Source organism: Pseudophryne corroboree, chromosome 11 (genome assembly GCF_028390025.1).
Source record: "Pseudophryne corroboree isolate aPseCor3 chromosome 11, aPseCor3.hap2, whole genome shotgun sequence".
Classification (NCBI taxonomy): domain Eukaryota; kingdom Metazoa; phylum Chordata; class Amphibia; order Anura; family Myobatrachidae; genus Pseudophryne; species Pseudophryne corroboree.
In genome coordinates, this window is record NC_086454.1 from 332,138,488 (window position 1) to 332,157,501 (window position 19,014).

Here is a 19,014-nt window from a genome sequence, read left to right on the forward strand (position 1 = left end):
ATATGTTTGGTGGTTCTGGGCAGCTGTCTTAGTAGAAAGCAGAGAATGGGGAAGGAGACAGGACATTACACCCAGACTGCGGGTCAGTAGTAAAATAGGGCCACTGTAACAGTGTAAGGTCTACAATACTCCATAAACAGCTCTTTAACCTGAATGCCATGGGCAGCGTGAACCAGGCAACCACACCACCTACAATGTTACACGTATCTGGTGTAAACATCGCCCATTTGTCTCAAATGATTTTATTAACATTCCTGTCGCCCTGCTCTGGACGCTACAGCTCAGTATTATGAGAGTTGTGCATCAGCGGATGACAACCCAGGGCGTGCTGTTCATGTATTATACACGAGTATGAGGTGCTTTGATAAATAAAGGTTAATCCTACTCTACTATGATAACACAAGGGCACGCTGATACAGGAGGTGAGAAAAGGCTACAAAGATATGATCAAAAGCCTCACTTTATCAGATGAAACCAGCTACCTAGTGATAGTTACCTCACATATTCATATGGTTGGTTCTAAGTCGGAGTGGGAAAAGGGACCTTCACTAGGGGAGGAGACACGTCACCAGGGGGAGGAGCTACGGCGAACAGGGTACCCAAAAAGTTCGCTCGCCACCTGATTACTAAAGGTAATAGTTGGTGGCGTGGATAGTAGAGGAACTATCCCACTGGCCTAGCTCCTCCCCCTTGTGATGTGGCTCCTCCCCCTGACGTAAAAGGTCCCTTAGGCCACTTGAACCTAGCATCTACCATATTCATATACGCTGTGCTTTACTCAATCTTACTTGCTGCTAAAGTCACCCACATGTCTAATAAGAACACACAATAAGTAAGCACCGCCCTAATGCGGCACTACAGCTACAGTACCAGCTGCTGCTAGAGCAATGACATTTTATGGTATCCAGACTCTAGGTCGACACACAACGTAGGTAGACAAGGTCGACATGGAAAAAGGTCAACACGAGTTTTTCACATTTTTAATTTTTTTATTTATTTTTTTACTTTTTCATACTTTACGATCCATGTGGACTACAATTGGGAGCGGTAATCTTGCCCGAAGCATGGCGAGCGAAGCGAACTATGCGAGGGGACGCGGTGCACTAATTGGGGTTCCCCGTCACTTTACGGAGAAAACGACACCAAAAAAAAAAACTTTTTTCCATGTTGACCTATTTCAGGTGTCGACCAATTGGTGTCGACCTGTGTTGTCGACCTTATTGGTGTCGATTCTGAGTCCCAGACCCACATTTTATAATATAAAGACATTTCATTATATAATAATATATAGTTGACTGTCACATGCATAACGCTGAAGATCTGTAACATTTTATATTCTGTATATTATATTACAGGTATACGTATAGGGTGTGTATCGCGTTGCCGGCGGTCTCACGGGTTCTACTGCCACTCTATGGGAATAGTCCCTGCTGGTCGGCATGTCGACAATGGGGACTGTGAGGGGGCGGGATGTAGGGGGAGGTAATGTGACCGGCGATCTCCTGACTGCCGGTCACATGACTACATCCCATATTATACACACATAAAGGTAATGTGGCCATAGACAGGGAAACCAGAATGACTTACTGTAAACATCAGCTGACAACCTCCCAGTATGTAGTCCAGGAAGGTATAATCTCTGGTAATCTGAAAGACATACATGTGTGATACGGATTGTTAGGAAGTGTGTGTGTAATATATGTCTATTGGCATCATAGCACCATAATACACGTTCTTTATATTCTCCCCTGGGAAATAAACCGCAGATCTGCTCAGACTGATGTCTTACAAATCCGGCTCCTGTCCCAGATAAATTAGGAAGGTACCCTTCAATTTAAAGGGGGGGCCAAATTTGTACTACATCCCTCTTTGGGGGGGAATTCAAATGTTTGAAAAGTCGGTTGGGTGTCTGTTTTTTCCTGTCTATTACATAGGAAAAAACAGACACCCAACTGCCTTTTCAAACAATTGAATATCCCCCTTTATGTCACGCTGTAACCCCCCCAATATTTCATATATAAGTAAAGAGGGGGTGCAGCAGCACACAAATCCCATCCACAGGTCTCAGGAGAGACCACACCGCGGGAAAGTCATTGTCTAAATAACGTTGTGCTTGCAGGAGTTTGTCTGAAGACCTGTATCGCCGCTTTTGACAAATGAAAGGAGATGAAACGGGAAATAGAGACAAAAAAAATATGGACAAAGCCCTTTACACTGAAGCCCTGCCTTGTACTTTTCATTTCTGCATTGGAAACAAAGGGACAGATGTATTAAGCCTGGTGAAGTGATAAAGCAGTGATAAGTGCAAGGTGATAATGCACCAGCCAATCAGTTCCAATATGTAAATTTACAGTTAGTAGCTGATTGGCTGGTGCGTTATCACCTTCCACTTATCACTGCTTTATCACTTCTCCAGGCTTAATACATCTGCCCAAAAAATCCAGAGAGAAGTTATACATTTGAAAATGAATATTCTCCATTAAACACCTTATTGGGTAAGTGAGAGCAGAGTGTGGAGGCCACTTGTAAGCTTAAAGGACTCACATTACTCAATGTAAAGGAACACGCTCTTATACAATATATAATACATATATATGAACACATTAAGGGGGATATTCAATTAGAGCCGTTTTTTCGATGCACTTTTCGCTCGTTTTTAGGTCGAATTTACATTAGACCTACAGTATTCAATGCCCATGCTGATTTTTCGACTGGCCTGAAAAACACGGCACTGGCGAAAACTACGTGTATCGGCTGCTAATACACGTGTTTAGGCGAATTTGCGGTTTTTGGTGCAATTTCTCCCATGCCGATTCGACAAAAAAAAAAAGTGAAACGGCATGGGTGAAAATAGATTAAAAGACGGACAAAAATGCCTGCAATTGAATACCCTAGGGTAAATTTACTAAAATGGGAGTTCTATTTAAGATGGGATATTGCCCATAGCAACCAATCAGATTCCAGGTATTATCTTCTAGAAGGTGCTAGATAAATGAGAAGTAGAATCTGATTGGTTGCTATGGGCAACATCCCATATTAAATAGAACTCCCATCTTAGTAAATTTACCCCCCTGTGTTGAATTTGTGTTGTTTTTTTGACCAGTCAAAAAAATGGCACTTAATTGAATACCCCCCAAGGAGCAATTCCCTCCTCGGCCGCGATGTGGCATTCCAGAATGGCATTTTGCTGCCGGAAACATTGTTAGCTTTGCAATCCATAGAGGTGAGCAAGAAAAAATAGTAATGTTCAGCCTACCGTGACGTGTGCGCAGTCACGCCTTACAAATCTTTCAATGACCGGCCCCCCAGTGGTGGTGTGTGTGTGGTGTATGTATATGTGGGGTGTGTGTGTGTGTGTGTGTGTGTGTGTGTGTGTGTGTGTGTGTGTGTGTGTGTGTGTGTGTGTGGTCATGCTGTACCATAATACTCTGGGATAGCTAAGGACACGCAAGACTCCAGGATAAAGCACAATCATCGATGATGCCACCTTACCAAGTAATTCAGGCTATTAGGGAGGTGGTCCTTACCTTACAGAATTTAATGAGGATTACCCCGGAGTTTTTGTAGTTCCTCTTTTTCTTTTGCTTCTTTGGATTAATACAGTCAATTTCTACCTGAAATGAGCAGCACAAATTCATTCATAGACATGTCAGAATATTGTTAACCAGTAGAAAGAAACCTTTGCTCGTTAGCCTAACAAGGGGCACACAATAATCTGTGTGAGTAGCCGGCCTGTTCTGCTGCTCAGCTTTACACTTTGGTCTTCTGTGTGGGTTTGTTTTTGGACTGTGACAATGTAGCCTTCATGTTATTGAGTGAAAGTTCTTTTCGGCTATGTCCCACTACCATCAGCTGTACCCCTCCCTGTCTTCCACCAGGTTCCCACCTCTATTACTCAGCAGTACTTGTGTGACATTACACACAAAGTACAAAAGCTCATAGGAGTCATTCATGAAGTAGGAACAAGTATTTGACTCTAAGGGCTAGATTTACTAAGCCGTGGCTTGCTTCTCTGCGGGTTTAACGGTGACATTTTAAGCATTGCTAATATTAAATGTTAGTAAAGGTGGGTACACACTGATAGATATATCTGCCGAACAATTGATTGGCAGATATATCTATGGTCGGATCGGGCAGTGTGTTAAGCATACACACTGCCCGATCCGTCGGGGACGGACATCATGAACTGGGCGGGCGTGTACACACGCCCGCCCAGTTCAGCTGTCACTCACCGCCGATGGCCGCAGATTGTGTACGGGTGGTCGGCCGACCGCCCGTACACACACAGCAACGCGCCAATATATCGGTAGATATATTGACCGTGTGCTGTGGGGCCGACGTGATATGTCTGTGAACGACGGAGTTCACAGACATATCGCCTGTACACACTGGCCGACGGACTCGTGATATATCGGCCGTTCAAGAGAAAGGCCGATATATCGGCCATCGTGTACCCACCTTAAGTCTAGCTGTAAATGGTTAGTATAAGTCGTGCATGTAAGCGCCCATCAGGGTTGCCTTATAGGCCCTACACACTGGGCGATATCACTCAAAGATATGAACGATCTCGTTCATTAATGAACGAGACACCGTTCATATCTTTGAGTGTGGAGGCACCAGCGACGAACGATGCGCGGCCTCGCGCTCGTTCATCGCTGGTGCCCCGTCGCTTGTGCATGCAGCCAATATGGACGATCTCGTCCATATTTGCCTGCACTTCTATGGAGCCATGTGATGGGGGGGAGTGAAGGAACTTCACTCCCCCCGACACTGCCCCCCCCCACGCCGCCGGGTCGCCCGTCGGTCGTATCCGCCGTCGGGCAGTTCGGCGGCGGATCTTTAAATGTGTAGGGCCCATTACAAATGTTGTGCATTATTATTAGGTTTTAGATCATTGCGGAAAGTTTGGCGACGCTATGCTACTGTATATATATGTGTGGCCGTGTAAGAGTGATTTTCCTGTTTGAGGCACTGCAGAGGGAGAACCATTGTGTGTGTCAGTCTCTAGTCACTATGGATCTGTCTTGAAATTTGTTTCTTTTCATCATTGTTTAGGATTGTTAAAAAAAAACATTAAAAATAACAGACTATACCTGCCGGGTTTCTGCAGCTACAATAGCTTAGGAGGCCGCTGGGTGGGAGAAATGTGCTTGGTGGAGGGGACGTAGATTTGTGTATCACTGACCGATAGCTGGCTCTGAGCTACACAGGACAGTACAGTACGATATAATGGGGGTACTCACAGACTTGGAATCACGAGCTTCACACATTTTTATGGCTGTGGTCTGAAACTCCCCTATAAAATCATGTCCTCCATCATTGTCATAATCAAAGCACACCACCTGTGGAAATAACCCACACAACGTTACCAACGGCAACCTGAAAGACAACTTTAATATAGTGACCTTTTCTACCACCATATATCCATGGGGAAGCATACAGCAGACGGGCGCAGAACACCCTTTTTAAAAACGCATGTGCTCGGCCACTTCCAGTCCTCCGTGTCACCAGTCCCAGTGCCTGAGACCAGTGAGGGGTGCTGAGAGTGTGAAACACGGCACTGAAGGGACCCATCTCTGGTCGCCATGACTACAAATCACTAGCATGTACTGGGCAGAGCTCTCTCTCCAGCACAGTCTCCCACCTTAGCGGGGGTAGGGGGGGAAGGGGTAAGGGTAATCAGTCACCCTCTAATAAGTAAACAGATAGAGCAGACCACTGTCACTATGTGAGAGGCCTGAGGAAAAGAATATTTATGAGATATTCTCTTGGAAGGCAGAGTAGGAATGGCACTATCACTTGAGGTGGTGCAGTACAAAGAGCTATCAGTAAATTATTTACAATGTACCCCTTTTCCACTAGCTCAAGATACACGGGTAAATGCACAGGGGCGCGCATTTACCCGTGTTTTTTGCTAGTGGACACGGCTCCCTCAGGAAAAACCCGGATCCAGTGATCCGGGAATCCTACGGGTAGCTACCTGGGTAGGACACGGGAATGATTCGGGTAAGGTGTAGTGTAATACCCCTTTTCCATCTACCGATGCGGGTCGCAGCCGGGAGCCTGACACGGGTTCTACCCGGCTGCGACCCGCATCGGCCCCTTTCCCATCAGCAGTCATCATCCCGGCATATTGCCGGGTTGGTGACACTGCTGGTGATGCGGCAGGGGCGGCGCTGGGAGATCACATGTTCTCCCAGCGCCGCCCTTCCATACAGTGTAAACGGGAGCCGTGTCGCATCGACACGGCTTCTGTTTACACTACAACCCTACCCGGATCATTCCCGTGTCCTACCCAGGTAGCTACCCGAGTAGGATTCCCGGGTCACATGATCCGGGTTTTTCCTGAGGGAGCCGTTTCCACTAGCAAAAAACATGGGTAAATGCGCGCCCCCGTGCATTTACCCGGGTTTTTTTAGCTAGTGGAAAAGGGGTATAACGGAAGCCGTGTCGCTCCCGTTTATACTGTATGGAAGGGCAGCGCTGCGAGATCATGCGATCTCCCAACGCCGCCCCTGCAGCGTCACCAGCAGCGTCACCAACCCGGCAATATGCCGGGATGGTGACTGCTGATGGGAAAGGGGTCAATGCGGGTCGCATCCTGGTAGTACCCGTGTCAGGCTCCCGGCTGCGACCTGCATTGTAGATGGAAAAGGGCTTTTCTGTCACAAAGGGGCATCATCATACAGCCCCAACTGGCCACCATTAATTAGGTATCCGACTCACCACATGTTCCAGCAGCGCATACTAAACTCTCCGGAGCAATTCAGTATTGCTCAGGCGCAAAGACCGCTACATTTCGGAGCAGGTGTCCGTGCAATACTGAATTGCTCCCGTAGTTTATCTCACTGCATTCTCTGCTAATTAGTAGCAGGGTTTAACTATGCATACAGAAAGGTACGTGCTCTGTAGGGGCTGGAGGAGATGAATGAGCCCCTCTTCCCCAACCTGAACCTCCTCCCCATAAATACAAGTGGGTCTCCGGGAACTAGCACTGAGAGGAGATAGGGCCAGGCACCACTGGGAAGGGTAAGGGTTAGGCTGCGGGAAGGGAGAATTAGGGGGTAAGGGTAAACATACTTACCTGACCCCTGTCAGGATTCTCTGCTTCAGGATGCCGGCTCGATTCCGGTCGGATCACAATAAGCGCTCCAACCGAAAAACTAACAAAAATTATGCAGACGCATGCGCCTACATTTTTTGCGGGTACCAGCAGAAAACGCGAACACCTCTGCCTCTCAATCAGGCAGAGGCGTCCGCAGGGCGTCAACGATCCATTTCCGAAGCGGAGACGGAGCGTTGCAGGGGCGTTGCATCAAACCGGGGTGGGGGGGGTGGGGGGGGTGGCGGAGCGAACGGGGGCGTGCTTGTGGCAGCTGCCTGACGTCACACACAGCCGCCACGATAAGAAAGATGGCGGCGTTCCTCCTGCGGGCGCAGCCAAGGGAACCTCCGGCAGGAGGCAACCCTAATTTCTAAGATGAAGCAGAAATTGCGATTACAAATTCTGCTTGATTTGACGGGGGGAAGCGGCGGTCAGCATGGCGGCCTTGCCCTGCGATGGGCGTCCCCAGCATGCGTTCACAAGGACTGCAAATTCTGCTACTTAGCAGAACCTGCAATCCAGCCTGAATCAGGTCCCCACTGTTTGGAGAATCAGTATTACTGAAGCTATTAAAGCGCCTGTACCTTTATGGGCTTCTCAATGTCTCCATTGCACAGTGACTGTAAGGGTACAGTAAATGGCTTCCATATGGGGTCCAGAGTGTACTTTATGACCTGACGGTAAAATAAAAAAATGTTTAAACAGTTATAAAATTTGCAAAATCAGCACTTTAAAAAGCAGGCACATTTTCTCATACTATAGAGTGTTATCACAGATCTTGAGAAAACCATTGTTTATCCTGTTTCACCGTTAGATCACATCCGAGACCATTTTAAACAATATCTGATTTTCATTTAATTACTACAAATCCAATATTGTCACTCCTGGGATTACTATGTGCCCGATGTTTATTTGTACAACTACCAATGCCACCCAGCAGTCAATGGGGGTCATTCCGAGTTGATCGTAGCTGTGCTAAATTTAGCACTGATACGATCACGAACTCAGACATACGGGGGGAAGCCCAGCACAGGGCTATCCCTCCCCGCATGTCAGTGCCGCCCCCCCCCCCCCCCCCCCCCCCCCCCCGCAGAAGTCAGAAGTGCAAAGGCATCACACAGCAGCGATGCCTTTGCACTTCAAGAGTAGCTCCTGATCAGCGTAGCTTTAGCGTGCTGGCCGGGAGCTGCTCCCCGGCCCGCAGTGGCTGCGTGTAATGTCATGCAGCCGCTGCGGGCCACTCCCGCCGTTTCACCCCCTCCCGCCCATCGACTGCCTCTGCCTGTCAATCGTATGCGCAGTTCTGACCCGATCGCTACGCAGCGAAATACTGCAGCGTGCAATCGGGTCCGAATGACCCCAATATACACGTATACAACAGGACACCACTAACATAATACTGTATAGTAAGAGCAGACGGGGAAGGTTGGAGCACATATGTGATGAGATCAGATGAAAATTGCTCTGACCTGGTCATATCACGTGGCTGCATGAGGCCACATAAAATAAGGGGAGAAAATTAGTGACATACAACATCAGCACCATTTATCTTCAACATGTAGAAGATCTTTGGGGGGAAAAAAGCAAAATAACATGTAACATTTGTTTTGATAGTGAATGGTGATTTTGCAAACAGCTTTGATTTAATTGATTTTTTTATGTAAATACAGCAGACATAGGGGGTAATTCCAAGTTGATCGCAGCAGGAAATTTTTTAGCAGTTGGGCAAAACCATGTGCACTGCAGGGGGGGCAGATATAACATTTGCAGAGAGAGTTAGATTTGGGTGGGTTATTTTGTTTCTGTGCAGGGTAAATACTGGCTGCTTTATTTTTACACTGCAATTTAGATTGCAGATTTAACTCACCACACCCAAATCTATCTCTCTCTACACATGTTATATCTGCCCCCCCTGCAGTGCACATGGTTTTGCCCAACTGCTAAAAAAATTTCTGCTGCGATCAACTCAGAATTACCCCCATAGAGAGGTATTCAATTAGCTCTGATAATTTCAGAGCTATTGAATTCACCCCCCTTCCCCTGCGTATTGTTTTTAAGGAATTTTTGCCAATGCCTTTTCACTTCTTTTTTTTTTTTTTTAGTTAAAAGGCATTGGTGAAAAATGCCTTAAAATTGTGGAAAACGGCCCGCGTTTTCACCAGCGCAGGTTCGAATACACGTGGATTGCCGAGCCACATGTTTTTCGGTCCTGACAAATTTTTCGCCTAGGCGAAAAAATAGCCCTGCTTTTGAATAGGGTGAATCCCTATTCGCCCTAAAAAAATTGCAAAAAGTGAGTTTTTTTTCGCCCAGGCGAAAAAACTTCCCTAATTGAATACCCCCCATTACCTTCCTCCTTGTGTGTTGCTCACAGACTTTTAAGAAGGAGAGTTGGTGGTGGCCCATTCCACTGCTGGTCCAAGCACGTCTGTGGAGATTTGCTGTGGTACAATTTTCAGCAGGCAACGTGAATTACTGACAGTGAACATTTGAATGTGGCACCATTAAGAGCCAATCACCGCATCACTGCCCGACTTCAATTACGTGTGCGTCTCTTTCCTATTTTCCCACCATTTACAGGTCACGGCCCTTGGTAAAGACCATGTTACAATCCCCTGGCCTTGAACACAGGGCTGCATTAGCTAGGTTCATATTAAAGAGTAGGCTATTGTTTTTTCTTCAGTTTTTACTTCATATTGTATTATTGTTATCCTGCGCTAAACTGACTTGTCGTTCTTCATCCTTCTGCGTCGTTCTTCTTACTTCTGTGGTGGCACTGTGCCACACTCTATTGTCTGGCTGCTCTATAGAGTGAAAGCAGTACAATATGCCTAGCGGCTTAGTACAGCTTCATTGCACACGTAGCCAGTCACACAGACTGTTGATAGGACTGGTGCACCCACTAAGTTAGTGTGGGTGGCATATAATAATCCTCAGTCAGTTTTATACGTTATTCCAAACTTAGTAACAAAGAATATGTGAAAAACTACTCATACATAATTCAATAACTAAACAGCACTTTAAGAGGCCGTTAAAACATCATTTACACAAGGCGGCAGGCCCGGCAACAGGGGGGGTCAAAGGGGACACCCGTCCCGGGCCCCGTCGTTGTGAGGGGCCCCAAGGTCCAGGAAGTGTAAATAATTATATATTGCTCCCGGCATCGCGGCAGCCGCTGGCCGCCCGCTTTGTGGTTGCGTTTTTTTTTTTAATTCAGCACACACGCCCCCCCATCCCTCCGGAGTCCTGTGTTCACTCTTCAGTGCCCCCAGCCCCCCCCCACCCCAGGTCACCTGTCATCCATTCAGCCAGTCCCCGGCCGTGCCGTGTGCTGTGCAGTGTACTGACGTTGCACCGCGCACCAGTCACACAGCAGGAAGCTCGTCCGGACCGCCCCTCCAGTGTCTCACCGCACGCGGCCTCCCTGTCTCTGCTGTGTGAGTGAGGAGCCGGACGGAGCGCCAAGCAGGAGCGGCCCGGGACACAGTACTGCAGCAGGACTTGGGGAGGCGAGCCTGGTCAATGAGCGCCGCGGAGCCGGCGGCTGTGTCACTGTCCGTCTCAGTGTGTTGCTGCTGCAGCCTGCTGGTAAGGCTTTTATCACTTCATGCATCATGTATAGGGCTTTAGGATTGGTTTGGGGCGGAATGCAGACGGGCACATTCTGCACATTATGCATGCATCTGCATTCTGCACATATGGATGCATCTGCATGCATACATGTGCATGTCAGATGAGAGCAGAATGTCTGTGCTGTGGTAGTGGACGTAGATAGGATCCCGGCGGCCGGAATCCTGACTGTCAGCATACCGACGCCGGGATCCCGGCTGCCAGAATGCCGGCAGGCGGCCCAGGCATATCGGTGTAGGCATGTTGGGGGCAAGGGGGGTTGGGCCGGGGGGGGGGGCACAGGGATGTCAGTGTACTGGGCCCCAAGATTTCTGTTGCCGGCCCTGCAAGGCGGTACATGACGTAGTTATATCCCCAATCTTTTCTCCTCTCTATGGTGGTCATTCCGAGTTGATCGCTCGCTAGCAGTTTTTAGCAGCTGTGCTAACGCTATGCCGCCTCCCACAGGGAGTGTATTTTAGTTTAGCAGAAGTGCGAACGAAAGGATCGCAGAGCGGCGGCAAATTTTTTTTGTGCTGTTTTAGAGTAGCTCAATACCTACTCAGCGCTTGCGATGACTTCAGACTGTTCAGTTCCTGTTTTGACGTCACAAACACGCCCTGCGTTCGCCCAGCAACACCTGCGTTTTTCCTGGCACGCCTGCGTTTTCTCAAACACTCCCGGAAAACGGTCAGTTGAAATCAGAAACGCCCACTTCATGTCAATCACTCTGCGGCTAGCAGTGCGACTGAGAAGCTTGTGTGAAACTTCGTTGTTCGTTGTAATAGTACGATGCGCGTGCGCACTGCGCCGCATGCGCAGAAGTGCAGCTTTTTTGCCTCATCGCTGCACAGTGAACGAATGCAGCTAGCGATCAACTCGGAATGACCCCCTATATTCCAGGGTATTTATCAAAGCTCGAGAAGAGATCAAATACAGTACCAGCCAATCAGCTTCTACCTTACATGTTACAGGCTGTGTTTGAAAAATGACAGGAGCTGATTGGTCGGAACTTTCATGTCTCACAATTTTATCTCTCTCCAAGTTTTGATAAATACCCCCTTAAGACTCTAAAATAAAAAAAAATCATGTGTAAACCAAATTCACCTCTGTTCTATGAACCAGCATCCACTTCCCATCATCCCCTTGTTTGTAGAATTCTAAAAACGGGTCAGACTTTCCGAACAAGTCCTGGTGAGACAAAGTTAACAATTTCCTTAGGATACAAATCAGCGTACGAAGAGATTAGGCAGCCTAATGATTATCTGTTGCCAAATTGTAGCCTCTAATTGGATAACAAGTAGTATCGCTGTCCCTACAGGCATTAATAATTCATTGTGACACGTTAACAATGTGTACTGTCACCTTCTTGTCCAGCTTCCTCCCGGCCATGGAGAGTGTGATGACTCTGTTATCAGACAGCTCTTGGGCAATGATCTGCCAGTAGACATAAACAAAACACATTGTCACCGCATTGCGTCCTTCTCTAAAAATGTTTTTTTTTACATTTAACAAATCTGGAAAAGGTTTTTTATTCAAATGATTTAGCAAATACAAAAACCCTTTTATGTTAAGACAGACATTTACAAGAATGCCGATCCCTTAAAAATGAAGAGGCATATTTATTTATCCGCAGGGCTTCCATAGCTCTTTCTCCTAGGTTTTCATAAAAACAATGACACAGTGGGGGGAGATGTACTAAGCAGTGATAAAAGTGGAGAAGTGAGCCAGTGGAGAAGTTGCCCACGGCAACCAATCAGCATTGACGTAGAATTTATAATTTGCATGCTATAATGATATACAGAGCAGCTGATTGGTTGCCATGGGCAACTTCTCCACTGGCTCACTTCTCCACTTTTAGCACTGCTTAGTAAATGTCCCCCAGTCTCTTAATTTGGAGTTAAGAGGAATTATCAAGTAGACGATTCCTTTACAAAACAGTGGTGGACTTGGCTTGTCTCGTACGCGACAACTACAGTTTGTGATATTGTGTTGGGTATAACAGAGAAATAAAAAAATTCTACCTAAAATATAAGCCTAGTTGGGCACTTTGATATTACGTCCAGCTTTTTAAAAATAAAAATTCCTTGCGTTTACAAAAATTGGTATATTAAAACTTGTACAAATGTCCCGTACGTGACACCGGAATGGCCCTAAAGCTCAAGGCTATCTGCCCGCGGTAAGTCCTGTGACTAATTGAATATGCCCCATACTGTTTGTGTAGGGAGTTACTTAAAAAGTCTGCAGATTTTGCAAGTTCAACCAATAGGATCTCTTCCCCATCGTATAGAATCAGGTGTGAGGGAAACAAATGAGACATTTACCCAAAGCTACAATTAGACAGGTAGGGGTTAATAATTAGGGGCGATTTCTAGACTGTATCATTCATGGCTTACATTACAGGCACATTGCAGGATATTTCTCTTTGTAGACGCTCAATTCGATTGTGCAGGCATTAGACAAATGCGGAGCATGTTTCTACAGTGTGCGACCTGTGTGAGGTGCACAAAAAGGTGGGGAAACCATCCTGAACCCCAGACAATACAATACAATAGCAGGACAGTTTAGAAGGATGCTAGTGACCAGAAGCAAAGTATTGGGAGGTTCGTTAAAGGTGTCAAAAGGTTTTACGGATTCTATAATGGTGGAAAAATGACAGCCAGCAGGTGTATTTGGGCGAATCAAAGTGTCTAAAGTATTTTGGGAGCATTAAAACGTTTCTATTGTGATTTTTAAATGAGAAAAAAAACTTGTAACTTCCAACTGCAAGTTCAAAAAACTATTTCCTATCAATACACCTCTACATACATGACCCACATTATTTCAACTATTTTATAGACAATGGCATGAAAAATGACGTCTATATTGGCCATAATATACTAATTAAACACCTCCAAGTGCATTATTATTCATTGTTGTGGGGAAGTGGGGGTACCAATGGTACTACACTATGGGCCTAATTCAAATCTGATTGCAAAAGCAACATTTTTCTCTAATAGGCAAAACCATGGGGGTAATTCAGACCTGATTGCTCGCTAGCGTTTTTTGCAGCGCTGCGAATAGGTCAGAACTGCGCATGCGTATGCACCGCAATGCGCAGGCGCGTCGCACAGGTAAAAAGCGGTTCGTTGCTCTACGATGGGTTTGTGTGAAGAATCCATTCGCACGGGTGATCGCAAGGAGATTGACAGGAAGAGGGCGTTTATGGGTGTCAACTGACCATTTTCTGGGAGTGGTTGGAAAAAAACGCAGGCGTGTCCAAGCGTTTGCAGGGCGGGTGTCTGACGTCAATTCCGGTCCCGGACAGGCTGAAGTGATCGCAGCGGCTGAGTAAGTTCTGGGCTACTCAGAAACTGCACAGGATCTTTTTGTACCGCTCGGCTGCACATGCGATCGCACACTTGCACAGCTAAAATACATTCCCCGGTGGGTGGCGACTATGTGAACACAGGACTGCAAAAAACAGCTAGCGAGCGATCAACTCTGAATTAGGCCCCATGTGCAGTGCAGGTGGGGCAGATATAACATGTTAGATTTGGGTGGGTTATATTGTTTCTGTGCAAACTGGCTGCTTTATTTTTACACTGCAATTTAGATTTCAGTTTGAACACACCCCACCCAAATCTAACTCTCTCTGCACATGTTACATCTGCCCCCCCTGCATTGCACATGGGTTTGCCCATTAGACATAGATTTTGTATTTGCAATCAGGTCTGAATTACGCCCTATACACCCCAAAAATTACTTTAAAATAAAGACTCTCCACAAGTTTTCATCTGTTCAGGGCAGTGTGCACAAGAAAAAAAACAACCGCGATTTTTCCACATTATCCGATTGTGTATTTTTACCCGAATTAGCAACTCATGAGACTTAATTCCCTCAAAAAATGGAATCGTCCCTGTAGGAGGGGAATCTGGATTGTGTGTGGGATGTAATAAATCAGACCTGTGATTTTATGAACTGTCTACTCTAGAAAGCCAGAGAACGTGAACCATTCGTTACTCCTGGAAATCTGGAAAAACTCCCTAAACCAATGTTGTGTTCAACCTGAAATTCAGTGCAATCTGGGAATTTACATTAAGGGCTATGGGCCTAATTCTGAGTTGATCGCAGCAGCAATTTTGTTAGCAGTTGGGCAAAACCATGTGCACTGCAGGTGGGGCAGATATAACATGTGCAGAGAGAGTTAGATTTGGGTGTGGTGTGTTCAATCTGCAATCTAAATTGCAGTGTAAAAATAAAGCAGCCAGTATTTACCCTGCACAGAAACAAAATAACCCACCCAAATCTAACTCTCTCTGCACATGTTACATCTGCCCCACCTGCAGTGCACATGGGGGGTCATTCTGAGTTGTTCGCTCGGTAAATTTCTTCGCATCGCAGCGTTTTTCCGCTTAGTGCGCATGCGCAATGTTCGCACTGCGACTGCGCCAAGTAAATTTGCTATGCAGTTAGGAATTTTACTCACGGCTTTTTCATCGTTCTGGTGTTCGTAATGTGATTGACAGGAAGTGGGTGTTTCTGGGCGGAAACTGGCCGTTTTATGGGTGTGTGCGAAAAAACGCTACCGTTTCTGGGAAAAACGCGGGAGTGGCTGGAGAAACGGAGGAGTGTCTGGGCGAACGCTGGGTGTGTTTGTGACGTCAAACCAGGAACGACAAGCACTGAACTGATCGCAGATGCCGAGTAAGTCTGGAGCTACTCAGAAACTGCTAAGAGAGGTCTAATCGCAATATTGCGAATACGTCGTTCGCAATTTTAAGAAGCTAAGATTCACTCCCAGTAGGCGGCGACTTAGCGTGAGCAAATCTGCTAAAAGCAGCTTGCGAGCGAACAACTCGGAATGACCCCCATGGTTTTGCCCAACTGCTAAAAAATTTCCTGCTGCGATCAACTTGGAATTACCCCCATGTGCACTGCAGGGGGGGCAGATATAACATGTGCAATTAGAGTTAGATATGGGGGGGGGGGGGTGTTCAATCTGCAATCTAAATTGCAGTGTAAAAATAAAGCAGCCAGTATTTACCCTGCACAGAAACACTATAACCCCCCCAAATCTAACTCTCTCTGCACATGTTACATCTGCCTCCCCTGCAGTGCACATGGTTTTGCCCAACTGCTAACAAAGTTCCTGCTGCGATCAACTCAGAATTACCCCCTATATACAGAGTAGAACACAAGCACAGGCAATAGACGCAGATATATTTGCCAGTATGTAGTTACGTGCTTTGAATCGTTACCACTATTTTGACTGCACTGTTTTGTCTTCCTTATTATCCATGAAATCAATTAGCAGCAAATGAAACAGTGATAAAGTGGCTTTCTCTGGGGCCACATAGATCGGATATCAAACTGATCTGTGCAGATTTAATGATTTAGGGCCTATTTCAGACCTTATCGCAGCAGCAAAATTTGTTCTCTAATGGGCAAAACCATGTGCACTGCAGGGGGGAGCAGATGTAACATGTGCAGAGAGAGACAGATTTGGGTGGGGTGTGTTCAAACTGAAATCTAAATTGCAGTGTAAAAATAAAGCAGCCAGTATTTACCCTGCACAGAAACAATATAAAGGGCCGTACTGACGGGGAGATTTCTCCCAGAGATGTGTGCTGAGCGATCTAGCACAGAACGCTCACCACACATAGCGATGTGTGCTAATCAAGGGAGAGGGGGGATGGCGGGGGGAAACGCTCATTTCACCCAGCGGTGAAATGAGCGATGTGCTAGATTGTGCCTGCATGCAGGCCAATCTAGTACCGGCGATAGCGACGCGCGGGGTCACGCATCGCTATCGCTGTGGGGTATACACTAGTGATGAGCGGATTCGGTTTTACTCGGTTTTACTCGGTTCTCAAAACGGCATCTTATTGGCTCACGGATGTCACGTGTTTTGGATAGCCAATAAGATGCCGTTTTGAGAACCGAGTAAAACCGAACCTCGCTCATCACTAGTATACACACGGAGAGATCAGTGCTGAACTTCTAAGCAATCTAGTCAGATTGCTTAGAAATTAAGCACCGATTTCTCCATGTGTACCCCCCTTTACCCACCCAAATCTAACTCTCTCTGCACATGTTAGATCTGCCCCACCTGCAGTGCTCATGGTTCTGCCCATTAGAGAACAAATTTGCTGCTGCGATCAGGTCTGAACCAGGCCCTTAGTGTAAAAGCAATTAGCTGTGTTCCTGTATCTATATAAAAGAACTGCCTTTTTTACAAGAAAAGTGAACATGATAATGAATATTGAAACAAATACCAGAAAATGCGGAAGGCATTCTAGCTCCAGTTTACAGGCACAGCCACTTTACTGTACAGCATATTGATTGTATGACGGAAACCCTGCACCTCTGATCCTTCTGAGATTCCGAGCTCTGAGGTTACACATCACTAAGGTATTTATTTCAATCACATTCTTCATGATATATCTGTCCTTGAAAGATTAAAGGACGATGTATGTGATAATGTAATGTGAAGCAGCACAGGATCATATTCTTATGTGGAAAATGTCCATAGTTCTAGCTGGTCAGTAATGGGTTATTTTACAGCGCTCGCTCTTTCTGATGTACATAGTATGTATGATCAAAGGCACCGAGATGGGGCCGAGCAAAGCACCCAGATTGCTAGGCTGCAGACTTGAAAGGGGGGTGAATACAAAGCGCCGCGTTACACAGGAGAACGACGGATACTTTCAGTACAAACATGAAGCTACTTTGTTCCCCCTACACACGCACTGGAAACTCTGGTCCCGCTGTCGCTGGAAATGGAACAGTCGCAACGTATGAAGGACTTTCTGCGCTTTTGTTATTAAATGTGTTCTATCTTCTCTACATTTAGGAACAGGATGGCTTCTGCTTGGTGTTTGCGGATATAGGTCGACACCAGAAGGTCAGCAAGCACAACACGGTCATTAGTTCGAGAGTGTCCATGTCAACATGCATTTAGGCCGACAGGGTTAAAAGGTTGACGCGTTCCAAAGGTCAATATTGAACATGTCGACGTGTGCTTTTTTTGCTTGTTTACCCTAAAAATCACAAAAAACACATCAACGTTTCTGTGTCAACATTTTCAGTGTCGACCTTTTAACCTTGTGGACCTAATTGCATGTCTATATAAACACTGTCCACCTACTGACCCTGTCAACCGTCTGACTGTAGGCCTAGTTATTGTAAACCAGTCATCGGGATACACAAAGGTCACCACTAGGGCAGCAGTTAGGGTAGTTGTGACCGCAGGCCAGTCATCCTGATACCCAAAGGTCACCACTAGGGCAGTAGTTAGGGCAGTTGTGACCGCAGGCCAGTCATCCTGATACCCAAAGGTCACCACTAGGGCAGTAGTTAGGGCAGTTGTGACTGCAGGCCAGTCATCCTGATACCCAAAGGTCACCACTAGGGCAGTAGTTAGGGCAGTTGTGACTGCAGGCCAGTCATCCTGATACCCAAAGGTCACCACTAGGGCAGTAGTTAGGGCAGTTGTGACCGCAGGCCAGTCATCCTGATACCCAAAGGTCACCACTAGGGCAGTAGTTAGGGCAGTTGTGACCGCAGGCCAGTCATCCTGATACCCAAAGGTCACCACTAGGGCAGTAGTTAGGGCAGTTGTGACCGCAGGCCAGTCATCCTGATACCCAAAGGTCACCACTAGGGCAGTAGTTAGGGCACTTGTGACTGCAGGCCAGTCATCCTGATACCCAAAGGTCACCACTAGGGCAGTAGTTAGGGCAGTTGTGACCGCAGGCCAGTCATCCTGATACCCAAAGGTCACCACTAGGGCAGTAGTTAGGGCAGTTGTGACCGAAGGCCAGTCATCCTGATACCCAAAAGTCACCACTAGGGCAGTAGTTAGGGCAGTTGTGACCGCAGGCCAGTCATCCTGATACCCAAAGGCCACAACTAGGGCAGCAGTTAGGGCAGTTGTGACTGTAGGCCAGTCATCCTGATACCCAAAGGCCACCACCAGGGCAGTAGTTAGGGCAGTTGTGACCGCAGGCCAGTCATTCTGATACTCAAAGGTCACCACTAGGGCAGTAGTTAGGGCAGTTGTGGCCGTAATTGTTGTGAATGAGTTCCCATGGCCAAATATTTATTGTGTCCTTTAGCTTGTAGGCAAAATCTGGTTTATGTACAGTAGCTTCAAGCTTGGTATAATGGCTTGAAAACGATGCAGGAAAATGCCCAGTGAGGCTCATATAGAACACTTCTCTTAGAAGACACACGCTGCACCTTGCAATGATAAAATCACATTAATTACAATGGTGATCAAGCCTCAGCAATTTATAGCCATTTATACGCATTCTATG

The 19,014-nt window shown here is 46.6% G+C and overlaps 1 protein-coding gene across 2 annotated transcripts in view; it reads right to left on the minus strand.

Annotated features, from left to right (window-relative positions):
• CPNE2 (copine 2) overlaps nucleotides 1-19,014 on the minus strand; it is a 201,941-nt gene that overhangs the window by 11,303 nt on the left and 171,624 nt on the right. For both annotated transcript variants that reach the window (XM_063945763.1, XM_063945764.1), the window contains exons 5-10: nucleotides 12,080-12,151; nucleotides 11,822-11,905; nucleotides 7,690-7,779; nucleotides 5,244-5,342; nucleotides 3,528-3,614; nucleotides 1,588-1,647 (exon numbers count right to left, since the gene is read on the minus strand). In XM_063945763.1, coding sequence (XP_063801833.1) covers nucleotides 1,588-1,647; nucleotides 3,528-3,614; nucleotides 5,244-5,342; nucleotides 7,690-7,779; nucleotides 11,822-11,905; nucleotides 12,080-12,151 — 492 coding nt within the window. The remainder of the gene's footprint in view (nucleotides 1-1,587; nucleotides 1,648-3,527; nucleotides 3,615-5,243; nucleotides 5,343-7,689; nucleotides 7,780-11,821; nucleotides 11,906-12,079; nucleotides 12,152-19,014) is intronic.